The 19,557-nt window shown below is 33.7% G+C and overlaps 1 protein-coding gene across 6 annotated transcripts in view; it reads left to right on the top strand.

Annotated features, from left to right (window-relative positions):
- ARHGEF10 (Rho guanine nucleotide exchange factor 10) overlaps nucleotides 1–19,557 on the top strand; it is a 199,738-nt gene that overhangs the window by 144,727 nt on the left and 35,454 nt on the right. For all 6 annotated transcript variants that reach the window (XM_074287967.1, XM_074287966.1, XM_074287969.1 and 3 more), the window contains 7 exons: nucleotides 6,838–6,953; nucleotides 7,386–7,513; nucleotides 7,708–7,808; nucleotides 9,849–9,970; nucleotides 11,481–11,567; nucleotides 16,475–16,701; nucleotides 17,720–17,877. In XM_074287967.1, coding sequence (XP_074144068.1) covers nucleotides 6,838–6,953; nucleotides 7,386–7,513; nucleotides 7,708–7,808; nucleotides 9,849–9,970; nucleotides 11,481–11,567; nucleotides 16,475–16,701; nucleotides 17,720–17,877 — 939 coding nt within the window. The remainder of the gene's footprint in view (nucleotides 1–6,837; nucleotides 6,954–7,385; nucleotides 7,514–7,707; nucleotides 7,809–9,848; nucleotides 9,971–11,480; nucleotides 11,568–16,474; nucleotides 16,702–17,719; nucleotides 17,878–19,557) is intronic.

The following is a 19,557-nucleotide window of genomic DNA, read 5'->3' as shown; positions in this document are numbered from 1 at the left end:
TATGATATAAAATGAAAAATACTTTGTTAATAATCATAAATATAATACTAATGTGATTGGGATAGCACTACAAGGAGACTTCAATAGTTTCTGTTTTGGCAAAGATCCTCTTTTTTTTTTTTTTTTTTTTTTAAACTCTGTAAACACTGGATGCAATTAGTCAATGAGAGTTGAGCTGGCGAGGGAATACAAAGCCAGAATTACTATAGATGTAGGGTTCCAAATTCACAGAAGGATTTCATAATGGAAGAAATTGAAAACTACATCTCTTCTTAGATATAGTTTCAGTTTATTTGAGGTGATCCAACTGGAAGTTCAAAATTTCTACTGGTTAGCCTTAGAAAATAAAGATATCAGGAGGTTAAAGATAACATTACTTTATAGTTTCATGGTATCTTGGTCCAAAGAACTCTGAGAAATTGCCTAATTCCCTCAGTTATCAATCAGTACACCTTACTACATTCACAATAAATAAAACAACAAATATTCTGTCTAGTAACATCACATCTGGCATCAGCAAGCTAAGGACTCAATTAATATTATACAATTAGCATTATGATTAAATTTGTCCTATAGTTATGCAGCCAAAATACTTTGAATGTCACAGAACAGCCAAGCTCATATGGTGCTTTGAATGTGAGTTATTATGGTAGTTCTTCTTTTAGGTGATATTCTCTCTTTGGAGTCCTTTCCTTTAGTATTGAAGCTCCTAATCACTTCAAAGGTACCACTATTTTCAGATGGATAATAAGACAGAAGTAATATATTTCACATGAGGAGTTTAAGATATTTTATACATTTAATAAGCATTTTTGTTGTCAGTAAATAACATTTCCATGTTACAAATAGAATAAAGACTCAGAGAAATTAAACCCAATTCCCAGAGTAACCCAGTGAATCTTTAGCTGAGCTAGGAATAGATTTCAGAGAACCTAGTTAGTCATCTTGTGATCTCATTAGCACCCACTCAATTTAGTGTATGATTTCTTCACTAAGACTGGAAAGAACCACTTTTAGTGTATACTATGTATATTTAATATGAGAAAAAGATGCAGCTTAATTAATAAACAAGCTTACATTTATAGTACATTATTATAATAATTTTAGACATCTATATAGCCTTTTAAAGTTTACATAGTGCTTTTTATATATAAAATTTAGGTTCCCCCAGTGATCGACTCATAGAAAGTGATTTCAGATTTTAGTTTTTAATGGATCAGAATGGTCTCCAAACTTTGGTCCACAAGCCCCCACTGATGTGTTTGCTTTTATTAGTCAGCCAGAAATCACACTTAATTCAAAGCAAAGGCATATAATGAAATCACATAGTAATAAAATAACAACAGAACATTATTCTTATAAATGTTGAGATCACTCTTCTAGATATACAGATAGTGAGAAGATTGGACCTGAATAGGGATCACATATGGTGAATGTTTATGTCCCTGGAGGGACAACACATGCCTCTAATACAGCAGAACTTCCTCTATCTTCTGTTGATGTTTTATCTTTGTCCTCTGCTGGGTCTGCTTCTGCCCATCTAGGTTTTTCCCACTAGATATCATGTTAATTTCTCTAATGAGTGTCCCATTTGATCTTTAGGCTTTATCTGGTCTTGAGTTGTCTTGAGTATCACCTCATACTATGTCTAATTTTCAGTAGGAATTTCATAATTAATAGAAACATTAACATTTATATAGTACTTTAGGATTTGTAAAGTGCTTTACAGATATCTTCTTTTGTTCTCACAACAACCCTGGGAAATGGGTACTATTTTGCCCACTTCTTATAGATAAAGAAACTCAGGCAGACAGTTTAAGTTACTTGCCCAAAATCACACAACTAGTTAAATGTGTGAGGTTGGATTTGAATTTAGGTCTTCCTTACTTTTGATTCATAATTTTATCTACTTTACCACCTAACTGCCTCAATGAATTGGTAATCCCTTTCCCTTCTGCCTAGGACTACAGTTCCTTCTCCCTCCCATTGGGTCTCAGGAGTAGTCTCCAGCTGAGGTGCTGTTCCCAGAACCATCTGCTACTCTGTTTTCATCTAGTCAGCAGATTATGTGACATGAAAGCCTCTTCTTCTCTGAAGGAAAAGAGGGCTACATCTCTCTTCAAGTCAACAAACATTTTTAAATGTTTCCTATATGCCAGTCACTGGGCTAAGTTCTTGGATATAAAGGAAGACAAACAACCTTATCTTTGAGGAGCATGCAAACAATAATGTACATGCAAGATTTTTACTACGTAAATTAGAGCTAATCACAAAGAGAAGGCCCTAAAATTCAAAAGGATTAGGAAAGGCTCCTAGTAGAAAGAGGGGCTTACATGGATATTTAAAGGAAGCCAGGGAAGCAAGAAGGTAGAGAGGAGGAGACAGAATTCCAGACTTAGGAGAACAAAAAGGGAGGATATTCAAGGATTAGTTGCTTCACTTTTTCTCTTAGAAAATTAAAAAAAAAAAAAAAAACAACCTATAACTATGCTTGCTCTTTGAACTCTTCCTTCATTCCAACCAGTATCTGACTTAGGGCCAAAAACCCATTTTATTTCTTATCATACTCCCCTGGATGAGAAAATTATTACTTCTTCAAATAGGAAAAATGTGAAGTGAAATTATGGTGACCAAATCAATTAATACAAAGGTCTCTATTTGCTTGTACTGCTCATTGTATTAGCTTGTATAGCTAAAATTTCATGTTTCCTTGAATCTCTTGGCAAACAGATGAAAACTTTTTTTTTCCTCCCATGTAAACCTTTCCCAATTTCCCTGTGTTTCTTCCCCCACCATCTTAGTGCTTTATCCCTCCTCAAATTACTCTGTGTATTTACTTGTCTCTGTTTCATATACCTTAATATTTAAAAACAACTTTCAGACCAACAACTCTGAGTGAAGTAATTAAACTATTATTATTGCTATTTTCTAAATAGACTATTGGTGCTTCTGCTTGTTTCAAGTCTCTCTAATCTGTCCTCCATTTAGCCACTAAACTTATTTTCCTAAAGTGTAGATTCAATAATGTCATTTTCCACTTATTCTTCTCTACACTCAGTAAACTCCATTGGCTTCCTATCATCCTCCAGGATCAAATACAAAATACTGTGCTTGCCATTACACTAAGTGTAAGAAAACTAGAAAGGGCTGGGTTATGAGGAGCTTTTAAAGGCATAGTATTTTGTATTTTCCATTAAAAGCTCTTCATTACCCAGCCCCTTTTAGTCTTCTTACACCTTATTTCCCATTTAATAAACAATTAAATACTCTTTAATTTCTATCTTGCCTCAGTTTCTCTGGCATTACAATTTTAGTGCCTTTGCTTTATTATTTATTTCCTATTTATCATGTATTTACCTTCCTTTGTATGTATTTCTTTGTATGTTGTCTCCCCTGTTATGAGCTCCTTGAGGTAGGAGACTGTCTTTTGCCTCTTTTCTATCAATCATTAATTCAGAATTCAGTGCAGTACTGGCACATAGGAACTATTTCATAAATGTTGGTTGATTAAGGAAACTGAAGATCTAGAAAGTAAAGGGACAAACAACCCATGAGACTAACTTAAGTTTCTTTGATTCAATTATGGGATTCTTTTTTGCTATAATATTCCAACTATAGTATGCTATTTGTTCCGATCATTTTCCCTACGTTAGGGCTTGTAGCTAGAAAGATATATTAAAGATATCCTAAGGTGCAGTGATAATACACTTTAAAATTTTTTTGATAGCTCCATCTGGAAAAGGTAGAGATTTAGAAAAAAAGATAGATCCTTTGTCAGATCACATTTCTCAATATGTGTATATGTGTATGTATGTATATATATATTTGAATGCATATGTCAGTGTAATTCTAGTTAATCTGAACCATTTGGAACATTGTTTGAGTCTTTGATTCTTCTTAAAACTAGGCAGTTCAACATTTAGTCTTCAACTACAAATAAAGGAAACCTACTCTAAAGTAGAATCTACCATGGAGAGGTTAAATGAAAATGTACAGATTCATAGTTGGATAGGATTTTTAGGGAAAAAAAAAACAAACAAACAAACCTAAGTCAATCCCTTTATTCTAAAATGGTTTTAAAAATTGAAAATGCAGAATTTTGGGGAAATTAAATATATTGCCTAAAGTGGTTTTTGTTGTTACTCATTGCATAATCTTTGTGTATATTTCTTCCTTATTCTGTATCCTTTGAACTTTGCAACAATTCAGATAAGTGTTCCTATGCTTCTTCATGTTTTTATATTCATTATTTCATACAATGCAGCAATATTTCTTTGTATTCATGTGATGTACTATAATTGAATCAAGCATTTATTTCCTGTTACATCCTAATTACTAGGATACAAAAACAAAATCAAAACATTCTCTACCATCCAGAAGCTTAAATTGTATTAGGTATAATTCTTCCTACCCTTTCCTCACTAACTGCTTTCAGAATATTGGCCACATCATGAAAACTGAACAAAACTAGCCAAAATATAAAAAAATAAAGAAGTAGGGATGTTTTAAAATTTTTTCATGTAAATAGGAATAATTAAGCAGAATGATTAAAAAGCAGCTCATTCTTTCTGGCTAATAGGTTCTTGAATTGTTTTTTTCATCTCACTTAGGGTTGGGAACAAAGCATCCTGCAAAACTTCAAGAGCAGTACAGGATAACAAAGCCCCTCTTTTTTCAGTGTCCACTTTGAAATCTTTATTTCAATTGCATGCAATAAATTAAGCAGTTGTTTCTATGAGTAGAAGTCTAAGTTAAATAGAAGCTAAACTGAATTGGTAATTACTATTCAACACATGTAGACAGGCATTTCCATGTAAAAGCAACAGAGTTGTTTTCTTTCTATCAGTTTGTACCTTAATAGTAGATCTGACAGTCCTTTGGAGTCCTTTGGTTCCTAAATGGTTGTGAAGAAATGTTCTATTCTTAGTTGTGATAGTAACACCCTGTGGCATGTTTAAGTAAGCATTTCAAAGCAGAACAGAAAATATCTTAAGTCAAAGTCTTTGTGGGGCTGTTTATGTCAAGATGTTGCTCATTTCAATAGCAGAAAAAGTCCATTCCTTGGGGGGTGGTTACTTCTCATCCTTTAGAAGAGGAAGTACAGGATTAGGAGTGAAAAGATCTATGTTCTTGTCTTAGACCTGCCACTAACGCTGTGACCTGGGGACAGTTCCTCTAATCCAAGTCTCAGTTTTCTAATTTGCACTGTCAGTAGCCTGCTGTCATATTATGTTCCACACCAAAGAGACTTCAGGTCTTACATCCTCACCCTGAGGATTTGTTCTGCAGAGCGTGGTTTCTCTGGAGATGTCATTTGTAATACTTGCTTACCTAAAGGTTTATTCATTTTTATTTCCTTTTTTTAATGGAACTAATTTAATGATGTTAAGCCGAGCAAACAATACAGCATTTACAAAGTATTTTCTATGCTAGGTGTTGAGGAAGAGGTTGGAGAGTCTTGATGGTAATTTTGTACCATAAAGATAAAGAAACTTCTTTTACTTATGTAGGTCAGACAACATGCATTTAAATGCTACTATGCTAGGCACTGGAAATACCAAGAAAATGAAACCAAATCCAAACACATACACACACATACACACACACACACACACACACACACACACACACACGCTTACAAATACCTCTCTATCCTCAAGGAACAGATCTCTAGTTAAATATGATATATTGATGTCTATATGTCTATCTATATTTATCTATCTGCACACATATACATACATTCCATGTATAGATGGAAAGCAATCTGACAGGGGAAAGCATTGTTAATTAGGGTTTAGGAGACAAAAGAAGAACGGCTTCAGAAGATGGGCTTCAGAAGATGGGCTTCAAGCTGAGTCCTAAAGAAGACCAGAAAAACTAAGAGACATCACATATTTTATACATGGCAGAGGCAGCTTAGAACTTAGTTCTTCCTAATTGTAGCAAGATTGTCTGTCCATTCTACTGTATACCATCTCAGAGGGACTGTAGATTCAAAAATAACATGAAAAATCACTATTGCTCTCAAGAAATTTTATTAGTAGTGATGTAATGGAACCCTTGGAATTGATATAGTAGAAATCTCATTAGCAGTAGAGACCTCAGTACTTTTTAAGAAGCCTCACACTACCTGACCTTGGGAATGATGTAGTCACCTTAGGAATGTAGCTAATGGCATAACATTGGAAATATATATGTGAAAGAAAAGGAGTTGGGCCTGATGTCTTTATTCCATGAAGCTATGCTTCAAGGATATCTGGTTTGTCTTCCAAGTTGGACAGCTATCTTGCATCTGAAAGCAAAAAATGAATACTCCTTAGAGTTCACTCTCTCCTAGGACTTTCCCTCCTCCCTAACTCTCTAGTCCCTGCCCTTTCTTTCTCTCTCCCTTCTTACCTCTGACTTTTAGGTAGTGCCTCTTCACTCTCAGGACCCAATAGGCCTCATTTTGGTTAGCCTGTTTGCCTTTCATGAAATAAATTTTTGGCTATGAGATCACTTTTATGAGTCTTTCACATTCCAAACTACTCTCCCAACCCAGTGCTTCATTGATAGGATGGTACTCCATTTTAAAAATTGTATTTAATGCTACTTCAAAAGATTTGCTTTTATTGAAACTAAATTTTAACTCATCTATATAAGCTTATCTCTTTCCTTTTTTTTATTTGCCTTCTACTCTTACCCATATTTTTCTTTCTCTTTGCATTTTTCCTCCTCCAGACAGGTACTTTTTTTTGGTAATAATTTGTTTCCATTTTTATTTTTATTTGAATTTATTTTGATTTGATCCAAATTTTATTTTGATGCAACATCTTTACATATTTTTGTTTGTTACAGATAAACTTTACATGGGGCCAGGACAGCTGTACCATGATTTACAAAATTTGTTGCATGACTTGAATGTAGTTGGTCAAATCAGTCAATTGATAGGAAACTTAAAAGGAAACTATCAGGTAACCTCCCTCTCTCTCAAATGTATTCACTTTTCAATGGTGGTTTCATTTCAAAAGCTCTAATACCTTGTGAAATTCCAAATACAATATTTTATTTTTTCCTTTTTTCTTCTTAGATATGTCAGAATGAATTTCAGCCTTACTGGCTGATTTGAATTATTAGTGTTCATCTTTGAAAAATAATAGGAAAATTATCATCTCCCCCCCTGCCATTTTCATAAAGTCTTTTGGATACCTATTTAATTTCCCTTAAATTAAATCTTACTTTTATTTGGACAATACCATAGTGCATCTTGAATTTCAAAAAAAAAAAAAAAAAATGGTCACCAGATGTAAGGCTTAATCTGTCTTTTTGAATTTTCTTGCTTTGAATATAATTGCCATTTCCTTGTTATTTTACAAAGTTTTTTATGTTGCTATTGTTTTGTGTAGAACTTAAATCAGTCAGTGGCACATGATTGGACATCAGGTTTACAAAAGCTTATCATGAAAAAAGAAGATGAAATCCGAGCAGCTGATTGCTGTCGAATTCAGTTGCAGCTCCCAGGGAAACAAGACAAGTTAGTAGAACTTTTAAAATGAGATTTCCTTTACTATAAGGGGGGGGGGAGAGGAAATGACTATTTATATTAGAACTATATTTTTTAGTCCTAGTGATTGTATTAGACAGATAAAATGTGTAATTAAATTTCAGGTGAAGGAGCTTACTTTAAAAAAAAAAAAGTGATTACTGTTTTATTATTATTTCTGGCAGGTCTGGACGGCCTACTTTCTTTACAGCTGTGTTTAATACATTTACCCCAGCCATCAAACAATCTTGGATCAACAACTTACAGATGGCTAAGCTTGCCCTGGGTAAGATTTAGTTACTTAAAAGTTAAATGAAGCATTCTTACACTTTCCCTAGTTACTTTTCAAGATTACTATAAAATATGTTTATAAAAGGAAAATATGAATAGAATGGCTTCCCATAGTGATTGGAAAACAAACAAAATGGCCTCTTTACTATCACATTTAAACATTGGGAACACTAGTGTGTCTGAAGAATAAAACAAAATAACAAAATTTTAAAAATGACTGCGATATGGATAGTTTTTCTTTGTTTAAATTTATTTTGGTGTAGATTTAGCTTTTTCTTCCTTAATAGCTTCATTGGGCTTAATCTTTTCATTAACTTAAGAAAACCTCCTTTTTTTCACAATAGTCCTCCAGCTCAAGTCTCTTGGATATTAATCCATCCCAAATAACCAGGTGTGTCACCTTGGACAAGTTTCAATCTCTAGAGTCTCAGTTTTGTCATGCACAAAATAAGAGTATTGAATGGGATGATCTTTAACATTCTCTTATTTATTATTTTTTGACTGGGCAATAGGGACTTGTTCCAATTTTGTCATCTCCTAATTTACCTTTCATATTTTCCTTCAGTTTTATTAAATTTCTTTTATGAAAGCACTATGCATTTATATACAGTGTGTAATTGTGTAAATTACTGGGGAAAATTTTAGGTGATGTGTGTATTGGAGCACATTATAAGACTGACAATTAAGTTATTGTCTAAACAAGTCAAGGGGAAACCTACTTAAAAAAAAAAAAAGAAAAGAAAATTAGTTCTTTAACCTGTTTAGTTGTATTTCAAAGGCAAAGAAGGGCTTTTGTTTTGAAATGAAAAGGCCCCCTAAATTTGTCTCTTTTAAAGAAGAAAAACTAATATAGTGAATAGAGTTTAGTGGATTACTAACTTTGATGGCAAAGGAACCTGAGTAGAAAAAATTTGATCCCCGGGGAACAAGAGTTTAGGCTAGACTTCTTTCAAGATATTGAAGCTCCAAACTGAGAATGAACTTCCCTCGGAATTGAAGGACTTTAAAAAATTACTAAAATCCTAGTTTTATTTTTTTTTAACCATTAAAATTTTTCAGTTTTAGTTGTATTTTTTTTTTTTTTTTTTTTACCCAAGAGCATTATGCCAGTGTCAGTTTATTTATTCTCACAGCTGCCCTGATTTGTGAACTCAGGCATTAAGAATTACTTTAATAAAATACATGGGGATTAAAACAGCTGGATTTTATTGTCTCTAAAGTGTTTTCATCTCATTCAAGAAGTGCCAACAGGAAGAGTGGTATTAAAGGAAGTAAGAAGCACCTCAGAGTTGGTTAAAACCACTCTATAGTTTTTAGAAGGACAAAAGAATGAAATTGTCTTTGAATCATAATGAGAAAAGATATCTAGGAACAGAAAAAAAAATTGGCTTGGACTTTGACCATCTACATTCAAATTTCATTTCTTAATTCTACTTTGTATGACTTGGAGATATCACTTTTCTCTCTTGGCCTTCACTTTCCTCATAGCTAAAATGACTTCATGTGTTTGAAATCCTTTCTAGCTCTAAAGCCTTTGAAAAACATACTTTGAGGGTTCTCTCCAAGAGTTTCTTTGACACCTTCTTGCTCACCAAAAAGCTTGGAAAGAGCTGAGCTGTTTAAATATCTCATAGTTCTAGTCTATTTGTGGAGTTGAGATGACCCTACATTCTAGATGGTGATACCATTGGCTAAGAATCTAAGATGTAGTTGTAGATTTAGTGCAAACTCAAAAGCTGTCCTTGGGGGCTCCTAAGTTCTAAGAAGTTTCCTACTACATTGGTTTCAGCCTGATGAATTTTTAAATCACAACAACTCCTCAAATTATCCATCCACAGAGTTATAGAGTGACTGACTGTAATATCCATCTGAGGAAGAAGAATGCAATAAGGTGAAATCATAGATTTTCACATTTTTTCAAATGTTCAAACTTAAGTAAGACAAAAGTATTCCAGAGTTCTATAATGTGATCTTTGGGTGCAGATTTTTATCCATCAAAAGCTTCATAGATTTTTCTATTTGAATATGATTATAGAGGAGGAGAACCATCTGGGCTGGTTCTGTGTAGAAGATGACGGGAATCAAATAAAAAAGGAGAAACATCCTCTCCTGGTTAAACACATGCCAGTGATGGTGGCCAAACAGCAGGAGTTTAAGGTAAAGCATAGTGATATCTAAAATGATTAACTGGACGTTGTTAGTATCCATATGGCGCTTGAAATTACTCCTGATTGGACAGCATAGTGAATGATTGCTATGGAGAATAATACATCCTCTTTTCATATCAACTAATGGGATTTCTTTTCTAAAGGTAATTTTTTTTTCACTTATAATATTTTCTTTTTTCCTCTAATTAATCTAAAGATAATTTTTCAATATTCATTTTTGTAAGATTTTGAGTTTCAAATTTTTCTTACTCCTCTTCTCTCCCTCCTCCCCCAAACAGCAAGCAATTAAAGCTAAGTTCCTTAGCAAGAATTTGCCAATTTTCTGTCTGGCCAAACGCATCCCATCTCCCCTGGATGCTTCTGCCTCCTTCTTTCTGTCTTTAGTTTCTAAGCACAGTCCAAATACTATCTCCTAAAAGAGAGATAATCCCCCTTGTTGCTTATGCCTTTCTATATATACTTAGATGTATACATATTTCCTTCTTTACCATGCAGAATCATTGAAGGCACTGACTTTCATTTTTGTCTTAGTATTCCTAGTTCTGAGTGTCTAACACAGAGAGGATACTTAATAGATGTTTTTTTGTTTGTTGTCTGGTGACTGCCACCTGTAGTAGTAAATGCTAAACAATAAGTTATCTACTTAAGTGTTTTTGCCTATGAAACTGCTTTTCTGTGATATGATCCCTTCAGGGTCTTCAGTATTAAAACATGCATTTGAGACATTATTGTTTGAATGAGGGAGGCATATGTTTCATATTTGTCTGTTCTATTTGCCTTTGTTTGTCAAACTATCAAGAATCAAAATTAGTCATAATTAGAAGCTTTTATTCCCCCCCCTTCAGTGAAGAGTTGGGTCTGTTTTTAAGTAGGTGAGATTTCTGGCCTTGAGGCATTTTGTCCCATATTACCAGTATGGACACAGAAATTAATTATAATTTATTCAGTGAATTAGATTTTCTTGCTCTGTCAAATTCCAATGATGTTCCTTGTTTTCAATACTAATTTCCCACTTCTAACTCTGAGATTCTTCAAAATTTATTCTATAGAAGGTCTAAGAAGGGAGGACTTTAAGTGGCCATTGCAATAGAGGTGAATTCCTTCTACACTTAGAGACTCCACTGGTCTTAGTAGTTCCTGGTGCCATGGAAGTGACTAGTTTAGTTTTGAGTCTTTCCTTTTATCTAAGAAAAAGTTTACATTCACTTTAACCTGTCGGATAAATGATTTTAAGTGATGCCATTACTAAGTGCTTTAATAGTGGTAAGTGTTTTGATTTTAGCTATTTAACTGAAGTCTGATGAGTGAACTATTGAGGAGAGTACAACTGAGCCAGTCATCTCCTTAAATACTAAATTCTACATGTAAGGAAATCTATTTATTTTGGAGATTTTTAATTGGTTGTTAGCTTAATACTTTGTAATATATGAACAGAAAGGAATGCCTTTCACTTATATCCAAAAAGGAAAGAAATATACTACTATTTTATTCCATTTCAGATTGAATGTGCTGCTTATAATCCAGAACCTTACCTTGGCAATGAAGCTGAGCCGGATTCCTTTTCCATGCAGCATGGATTCCTATGGGTAATCTTTTTAAATTAAAAAAAAATTCATTGAGGCTTCTTACATCACTCTTCTAAATAACTCTTCTAATTGCGTTTCACATACATTGTATAACTTGCCATCTAGGGGAAGAGGTGGGGAAAGGGAGGGAAACATTTAGAACACAAGATTTTGTAGAGGTGAATGATGAAAATTATCCATGTATATATTTTGAAAATAAAAAGCTTTAATTACAAAAAATCACTTTTTTCTCATCAACCCCTCACCCCACCCTATTTCTTTAAAAATAAATAAATAAATAAAAAGCAAAACAAAACTAATTGATTCAATCACCCCAATCTGACAATAGCTACAACATATTTCCCTTGGAGTCAGTATTTTCATTACTTTTCTCTGGGACCATTATTAGTTATTTAATTACTCAGAGTTCTAATCCTTTAAGTGATCTTTTTTCTTTTGTCATTACATTCATTATACTCTTCTCTTGATCCTGATTCTTTTACTGCACATCAATTCACCCAACTCTTCCCATGTTTCCCTGAATCCCTCATATTTGTTGTTTTTAACTTTGCAATAATATTCCATTACATTTATGGGATCATTAGTTTTTTTTTTTTTTAATGGTCATTCCCCAAATAATAGGCACTCATTTTCTTTCCAGATATTTAATAACGTAAAAGTGATTTCATATTTTTGTATATATTGTATTTTTTTTCCTCCATTGGCTTCCCTGATAATGATAACAGAGTCAAAGAGTATGAGACATTTAGGAATTTTATTTTTATTTCTTAGTTTTGGTTTTTGAAAATAAATTTTAAATTATCTTTTGTTTTTAAATTATTTTAATTCCCCAAGACTGCCTTTCCCTTTTCTATCCAGAAAGCCATCTCTTTTATCAATCATCAATAAAAAATAATAATTAAGAGGGGGAGAAAGCAATTCAACAAAATCTGTTGTAACGTGCTCTCCTGGCAGTTACAATTACTAGTCTGTCCTAGACCCACCAGAGCACCTTTGACCACTGTCCTTTGCAGTGTGAGCTCTACTCGGCTCGCCTCCTCTGAGGCCTTCTAAGGTCTCTGGCCACAATCTCTTGAATCTATAGCTTAGTAACCGGTAGCGCACTCAAGAACAGCCACGTGTAATCTTAAAAGCCTTTATTATACCTACTCCCATAATGCCCTGACTTGATGCCCTGACTTGTTGGTTCCCGAGTGAACACCTGGTCAGAAGACCCACGTGTTCACTACCAAAATCCTTACCTCTTTCGGCTACCCATCTTGGCTTGGCCACCCAGGCTAGGAGCCAGGGTGAACAGCAGGAGGTTAAAGAGGGCGGTTGCTGCCTGCAGTGGGCTTATATAGGGCCTGTGAGGTCACACACACAGCCAATCAGCGAGAGAGTCACCCATTACAAAACTATCTCAATATGGCCAGGATCCCGCCCAAGGGCAGTCCTAATATCCACAGAAATTACTTCTGGGCCTCAATCCCGATGCACTGTGTCCGCCCATTTAAAGGGCCCTTACAATCTGTATCTTCAAAGAGTGATTATTTTTGTTAGTTGTGTCTGACTCTTCATGACCCCATTCCAGGTTTTCTTGGCAGAGATACTACAGGGGTTTACTGTTTCCTCCTGCAGTTCATTTTACAGATAAGAAAACTGAGGAAAACAGGGTTTAAATAACTTACCCATCATCACATAGCTAGTAAGACTATATTTGAACTCAAATCTTCCTTGGCATTCTATCCTCTACACCTCCTAGCTATCCCTGAAAGAGTAAAATATGTTATTCTGTATTTTCCTTGAGCCCAAACTTCTGGGCCAATAATTATATAATGTTCAGTTTTAATTTGTTGTTCTTTTCATTTACTTAATTATAGTAATTGTTTTCTTAGTTCTACTTATTTCATTTTGAATCAATTCATATTATACACACATATATATAATTCCTTTATTTTTCCTATATTTGAAAACTTTTTTTTCTGAAAAATTACATGGGATGAAGAAAATATACCCTTGAAATGTTCTCTAAGATGCTTTGAATCATGAATTTTAAATTCATCAACTTTGTAAAATAAAACTGAGTGACATTCTAAATTTAGAAGAAAAAATTACAGTCTAATAGTTATAAAATAGTTTTGAAAAAAAAATTCCAAGGTCAAAATGTAAAATACAAGGGAAAATTTTTTTCTTATGTAGTATCATTACAAAGATAAATATTCCAGCCTAATTGGAAATGTATTAAACTTTCTTTAAATGAAAGATGAAATAGCATTGTTTTCCAGTTCTGAATGAACTTGATACCCTATCATACTGGAAACTGGCTCTGAACACTTCCCAGACAACAATCCACTATTGTACTGCATTGGGAAAAAAAATGAATTTGCAACCACTGAAATGCTGACATCAGGAAATAAGCTATTTAGAATTTGCATTAGATAGTACATACCTTACAAAAGTCAAATACTGAAAGATTGTTATTGAGGAGTATAAATTAGCTTCCCTAATGCTTGAAGTAAATCTTTTAAGTTGAATGCTTCTAACTTTGCTTATGAAATTAAAAAAAAATCATTAGTCTCACAGAAATATCTGTGGGATATCATAGCAAAAACTGCAGCAAACATAAGCTATTTGGTATATCTTGCATACCTTCTCATCTTTTTTTTTTTTTTTTTTTTTTTTTTTTTTTTTAACATCTGCTATCTTTAGGGGCTCTCTCTTCTACACACTATCCTTTCTGTCAGCTGGCTATCCACATTCTATCCCTACTGTTAACACCCTGCTTAACTGCTTTAGTACTTTAAGTGACCCAGTATCTAATATTATTCTTCTTTCTCCCTCTTTCACCGTTCTTGATCTCCAGCTAAAACCTCAATCCATTAGTGACATCAGTGATAAGGAAGTGAGGGATTTAATCTGATTAAAGTAATTTACATTAATGTGTGAGTTAGGGGGAGGGCACAAGCATTTATTAAGCACCTACTACATGATAGGCACTGTGATAATCATTTTACAAAAAGCCTCTGATCTACACAACAATATTGTGAGATAGATGCTATTATGATCCCCATTTTACAATCTAGGGAACTGAGACAGACTGAAGTTTAGTGATTGCCCAAGATTAAACGGTTCATGTCAATTTTGAGCTCAGATACTCTGGACTCTAAACCCAGCACTCCTATGTGTCCACTGCCTGGACAGTCTAAATCTTAAGGAGTTTTTGTTTTTTAGATAAGATGATTAATCCAAATTTATTTCTAATTAGTGAAATGTGTGGAAGGAACAATATTGAGTAGACTCATCCTTTTTTCCTTCTGCTCCTTTGCCTATTCCCTGATTGTGTTAGCATGAGCCAAAGCCAAAAGAACAATAATTAATCTTCATCTTCCTTCTGAATGAATACGAGGATTAGAATTAGGGTGATATAAGCTAAACATCTTACCCCTGACACTTAATAGTTATATGTGTGTCAGCATCCCAGGAGTATGAGTTGGTGGACAGTATTCCCCATGCTGGGGATAAATCACAAATCTTTTTAACATTTGTGATAGTAAATTTTATTAGATTTTATAGAAGGACAGTAGAGGATAGAATAGAGAACTGAATTCAGAGTTAGGAAGACCAGCATTCAAGTCCCATCTTTAGCATATACTGAAGAGGCAAGTCATTTAATGCCTTGGTGCTTCTAGACAACTCTGTAATTTTGCAATTATCTGCTCATATGTTTGGAGTTTCTTGAATAGAGAATTTCTCTACATGATAAAATTGTATCTGAATACCAAGAAAAGTATTAATACTTAATGATTTATAAAGTAAAAATGTTTTAAGTACTGTATGGCTTTGGCTTTAGAATAAAATAATCTGGATTCAAATCCTATTTCTAACATTTATGGCTTCTGTATCCATGGACAAATTGTATAAACTTGTTAGCCTTTAGTTTCCTCATCTGTAAAATAAGGGGATTGGACTAAAAAGCTACAGAATTTCTCTTAATTTCTGTCTCTATGATCATATGAAATTTATTAAAGTACTTGGTTTATCTACTTTAATCTATATTCACTTTTTTATTGCAGTTTTAAATTTGCTTTTAAAGACATTGTGCTTTGAACTATCATTTTAAAATGTGTAGATTTCTATATTCTGTTCCTGTAAGAGATTGAACTGTGGATAAATAAGGATTTCTATGGTATGCTCATACATTAGATTCTGTAGCCAAATGGTGGATTAGCATAGAATAGTGGCTTTGAGTGAGGCAAAACAAAATAAAAATTGTGACCACAACACCAACTATGTCACCAAAGGCAAGCCTTAATTCCTTTTAAGCCTCAATTTCTTCACATGCAAAATTGAATTAACTATATTCATAATCTCTGTTATGTAGAGGTATTTGAAGAAAGAGCTCAGTGAAGCTCAAAGAGGAAATATAAACTATTATTATTTCAACATGAACCTATTATTCATGTTTAGTAAGGGAGTAAGAGTTGTAGTTAGAAGAAAATGCTTATCTAAGAATGCAAGACACAATTGATCCTGCATATCAATTTGGGCCTAAAAATGTTTTATATTCTTAACAAAATTTATTTTTATTTTGGCTAGGGATGAAGGTGGTATTGCAGTTGAGAGAGACGGTCCAGATATATAATTTAATCAATGTATAGCACTTCTAGCATGGAATCTGTCTTGGCAATTCATTTGTAAAATAAAGTTTTAGAGAGTGACCTAGAAAAACTGAAAAGTTAAATTGCTTCTTATGGTCATGCAAGACTTCAAGCCAGATCTTTCTCATGCCTTCCCTATGGTCCATTGACTAGACTATACTGCTTCCTTCAAAGCCATTATGTCTTTTAAATCTGTTTTTGTAAATTGTATGTTTATGAAATCCTTCATCACTTGATCATCTTTTTTATCTTAATTTCCTAATTCAGATTGGCAGTTGTACTAATCAAATGGGCCAAATAGCCATCATCTCATTTCAACATTCCAGCCCCAAAGTGATTGAATGCTTCAATGTGGAATCAAGAATTCTTTGTATGATATATATTCCAGTGGAAGTTCAGAAACATAAGGAACCCAGTGTCACCTCTGATTCAGAAACTGTGGTTGGAAAAGCTTCAGATGTACCTACTATTTGTCTTGGCACAGAAGAAGGGAGGTAATAATTGTCTTTCATTGTTATAAATAAAACTTTCAAAAGTATTTATCATTAAAATTAAATAGTGAATGATCATAATGCAGAAATTATTAAATTAACCTTGTTGATAGAAAATGATTTGCGCCATATGCATGTATGGTACAATAAAAAGAGTATTAACTGAAGTTAGAAGAATTGGGATTCAAATCCTGAATTTGACAGTTTCGAGAAAGACATTTTAAATTTCTGAGCCTCAGTTTCCTCAATTGTAAAATAAGAAGCTTGGACCACATTGCTTATGAGATCTTTCCCTCTTTGTTTATATCTATGATCACATAAACACATTTATAGCCTACATATGTATACATACACTATGCATTATACACACACGTACATAGCACAATATACTCGTGAACATTTTATAGATATTTTCCTTTAAAGTAAGTACTGAATAAGAAACATCAAGATTATTTTAGGATTCTTTCTTCCTCTTCCTCCTCTCCCCTTGCCCAAGAATGAATGGCAATTGTTTTAAAAGGGTTGGTTTTACTTATACCATGAAATTTACCCCTGAGATATTTTTTAAAACTTATCATGTGGGGGCAGTTAGGTGGTGCAATGGATAGAGCACCAGTTCTGAAGTCAGGAGGACCTGAGTTCAAATTTGACCTTAGACACTTAATACTTACTAGCTGTGTGACCCTGAGCAAGTCACTTAACCCCAATTGCCTGGGGTGGGTGGTGGAACTTGTCATGATGAAAATTAAACATTCACTCCATTATAATAAAGTAAAACAATTGAACAAAAGTCTCTAACTCTTTTTTTTTCCCCCCTGAGGCTGGGGTTAAGTGACTTGCCCAGGGTCACACAGCTAGGAAGTGTTAAGTATCTGAGACCATATTTGAACTCGGGACCTCCTGAATTCAAGGCTGGTGCTCTATCCACTGCGCCACCTAGCTGCCTCCAAAAGTCTAATTCTTAAAATCCTTTCTCTATATATCAAAAATGTGCTTATTAGTTTATGTTTTTCTTTTAAAGTATTTCTATTTATAAAAGTAGTCAAGGCTCGAAGAAAGTGCGACTTCAACACTTTTTCACACCTGAAAAATCTACTGTCATGAGCCTAACTTGCACATCCCAGTGTCTCTATGCAGGTCTTGTTAATGGGAATGTTGCTGTCTATACCAAAACAGAAGGTAAGTATAACCTAAGTTTACAGAACTATGTACACATCTTATGTTTATTGCTTGCTTGTTTTCTTTTTCCACTAAGTAATTTATGCCTAAGTATGTCAGGTGCTTTTTTTTTCCTCTGTACAACTTCTAAATTCAAATACTTTGTCTAGATAACTAGATAGATACACTTAAAGTGAGGACTTCTTTGATGTATGTGTTGAACTGGACAGTCACTGTGGTTACTTCTAATTCTTGAATTACTGGAATTCTATTGTTCTTGACTTTTTTTTTTTTTTTTTTTTTTTTTTTTTTTGGCTTGGTACTTTAGCTTTGTTTGGAATACATTTGACACTTAATAAATAAATAACTAATTGATTGATTGATCTAGCTTACCCCACTCTAGGGCTATACAAGTATCAGACATTTAATGAATATTTGTTGAATGAATGAGTGATAAAATGTTTGATATGAATATGATGAATGACATTAATATTTGTGACATTAGTGAAGTGACAAGTGCAAAAGAAGATGAAAAATCCTACAGGCCCTTCAGAAATTCATGCTGTCTAACCTGGTAGCTGTTGATCAAGTTATTTTATTCATCTCATATTGAGTCCCTAGCACACTGTTCCCAATAGTTGTTATGTGGGCCTTGCTCTCTCCCCTCAAAAATAGACCCTCCATCTACTTTGTGGATACTGTAAGCTTCTTTTCAACAAAGGATTACAGGATCAAAGAGAGTTCCACCATCTGCTCCTAGGTTTACATCAATGTATCTTCTCAGACAGCCCTCTACTCACAAAGAATGAATTTGTTTCTTCATAAAACTAAACCATCCATCTGAGCTCTTCTAGAATTATTCTCCATTATTGTTCCATTTCTAATTTCTTCAATCTCTTTCTGCCCATTAGATCCTCTCTTCCTGCTTTCAGACTTGCTCAGGTATTTTCCTAACTTAGAAAATAATAACACAGAAGCTATTTGCACAGTCCTGCTATTCATTCACTCATTCATTCCCTCTACTTATTGCCTTCATTTTCTTTAATTCCTTTTACTGAATAATCACCAAAAATTTAATTTCCATCCCTACCACTCTATTGAAATAACTTTCACAGATAGCCAGTGAACTCTTTCTTGATGAATTGAATGCCCTTTTAAAAAAATCTATGACCTTCGTAACTCCTATTCTATGTTTTTTAAAATTACTCTGTTTCTATATCTCTTTTTCTGTTCTCTGTCTCTGTCTCTCTCTTTTGCAGAAAGCACAGTTTTTGTTATTACTATTTAATTTTTCTTTCTCTACCTTCTTTGTTGCTTTCCTTTCTTCTTTTTTTTTTTTCTTTAATCCTTTACTTGATGCATAAGTCTGTAAGGGCCACCATTTTTATTATTTCAGTAACTACCCTCACATGTACAGTTTCCACATCTAGCTTCTCTGCCTTCTATTTTAAAGGTATTAAATGAATTTGACCAAATGATAGACCACATAGAATTCATGATAAATCTCTCAAACTAAAACATTCAGTCTAGATAGTTTGCTTTGGTTAAAGTGAGAATTATATAAAAATGTTGAGCATAAGTGTTATCAATGAATCACTTTAGCATTTCAAGGACTTGTTATTAATATCACTACCTCTCTATGGTCATTGAGAGATATTGTGTGCTGAAAAGTATTTGTCCATCTTTTGATTTAGAACAACT

The sequence above is a fragment of the Sminthopsis crassicaudata genome, chromosome 2 (genome assembly GCF_048593235.1).
Source record: "Sminthopsis crassicaudata isolate SCR6 chromosome 2, ASM4859323v1, whole genome shotgun sequence".
Lineage (NCBI taxonomy): Eukaryota > Metazoa > Chordata > Mammalia > Dasyuromorphia > Dasyuridae > Sminthopsis > Sminthopsis crassicaudata.
The sequence above is the reverse complement of the archived record's forward strand: the minus strand, read 5'-3'. Positions and strand labels throughout refer to the sequence as shown.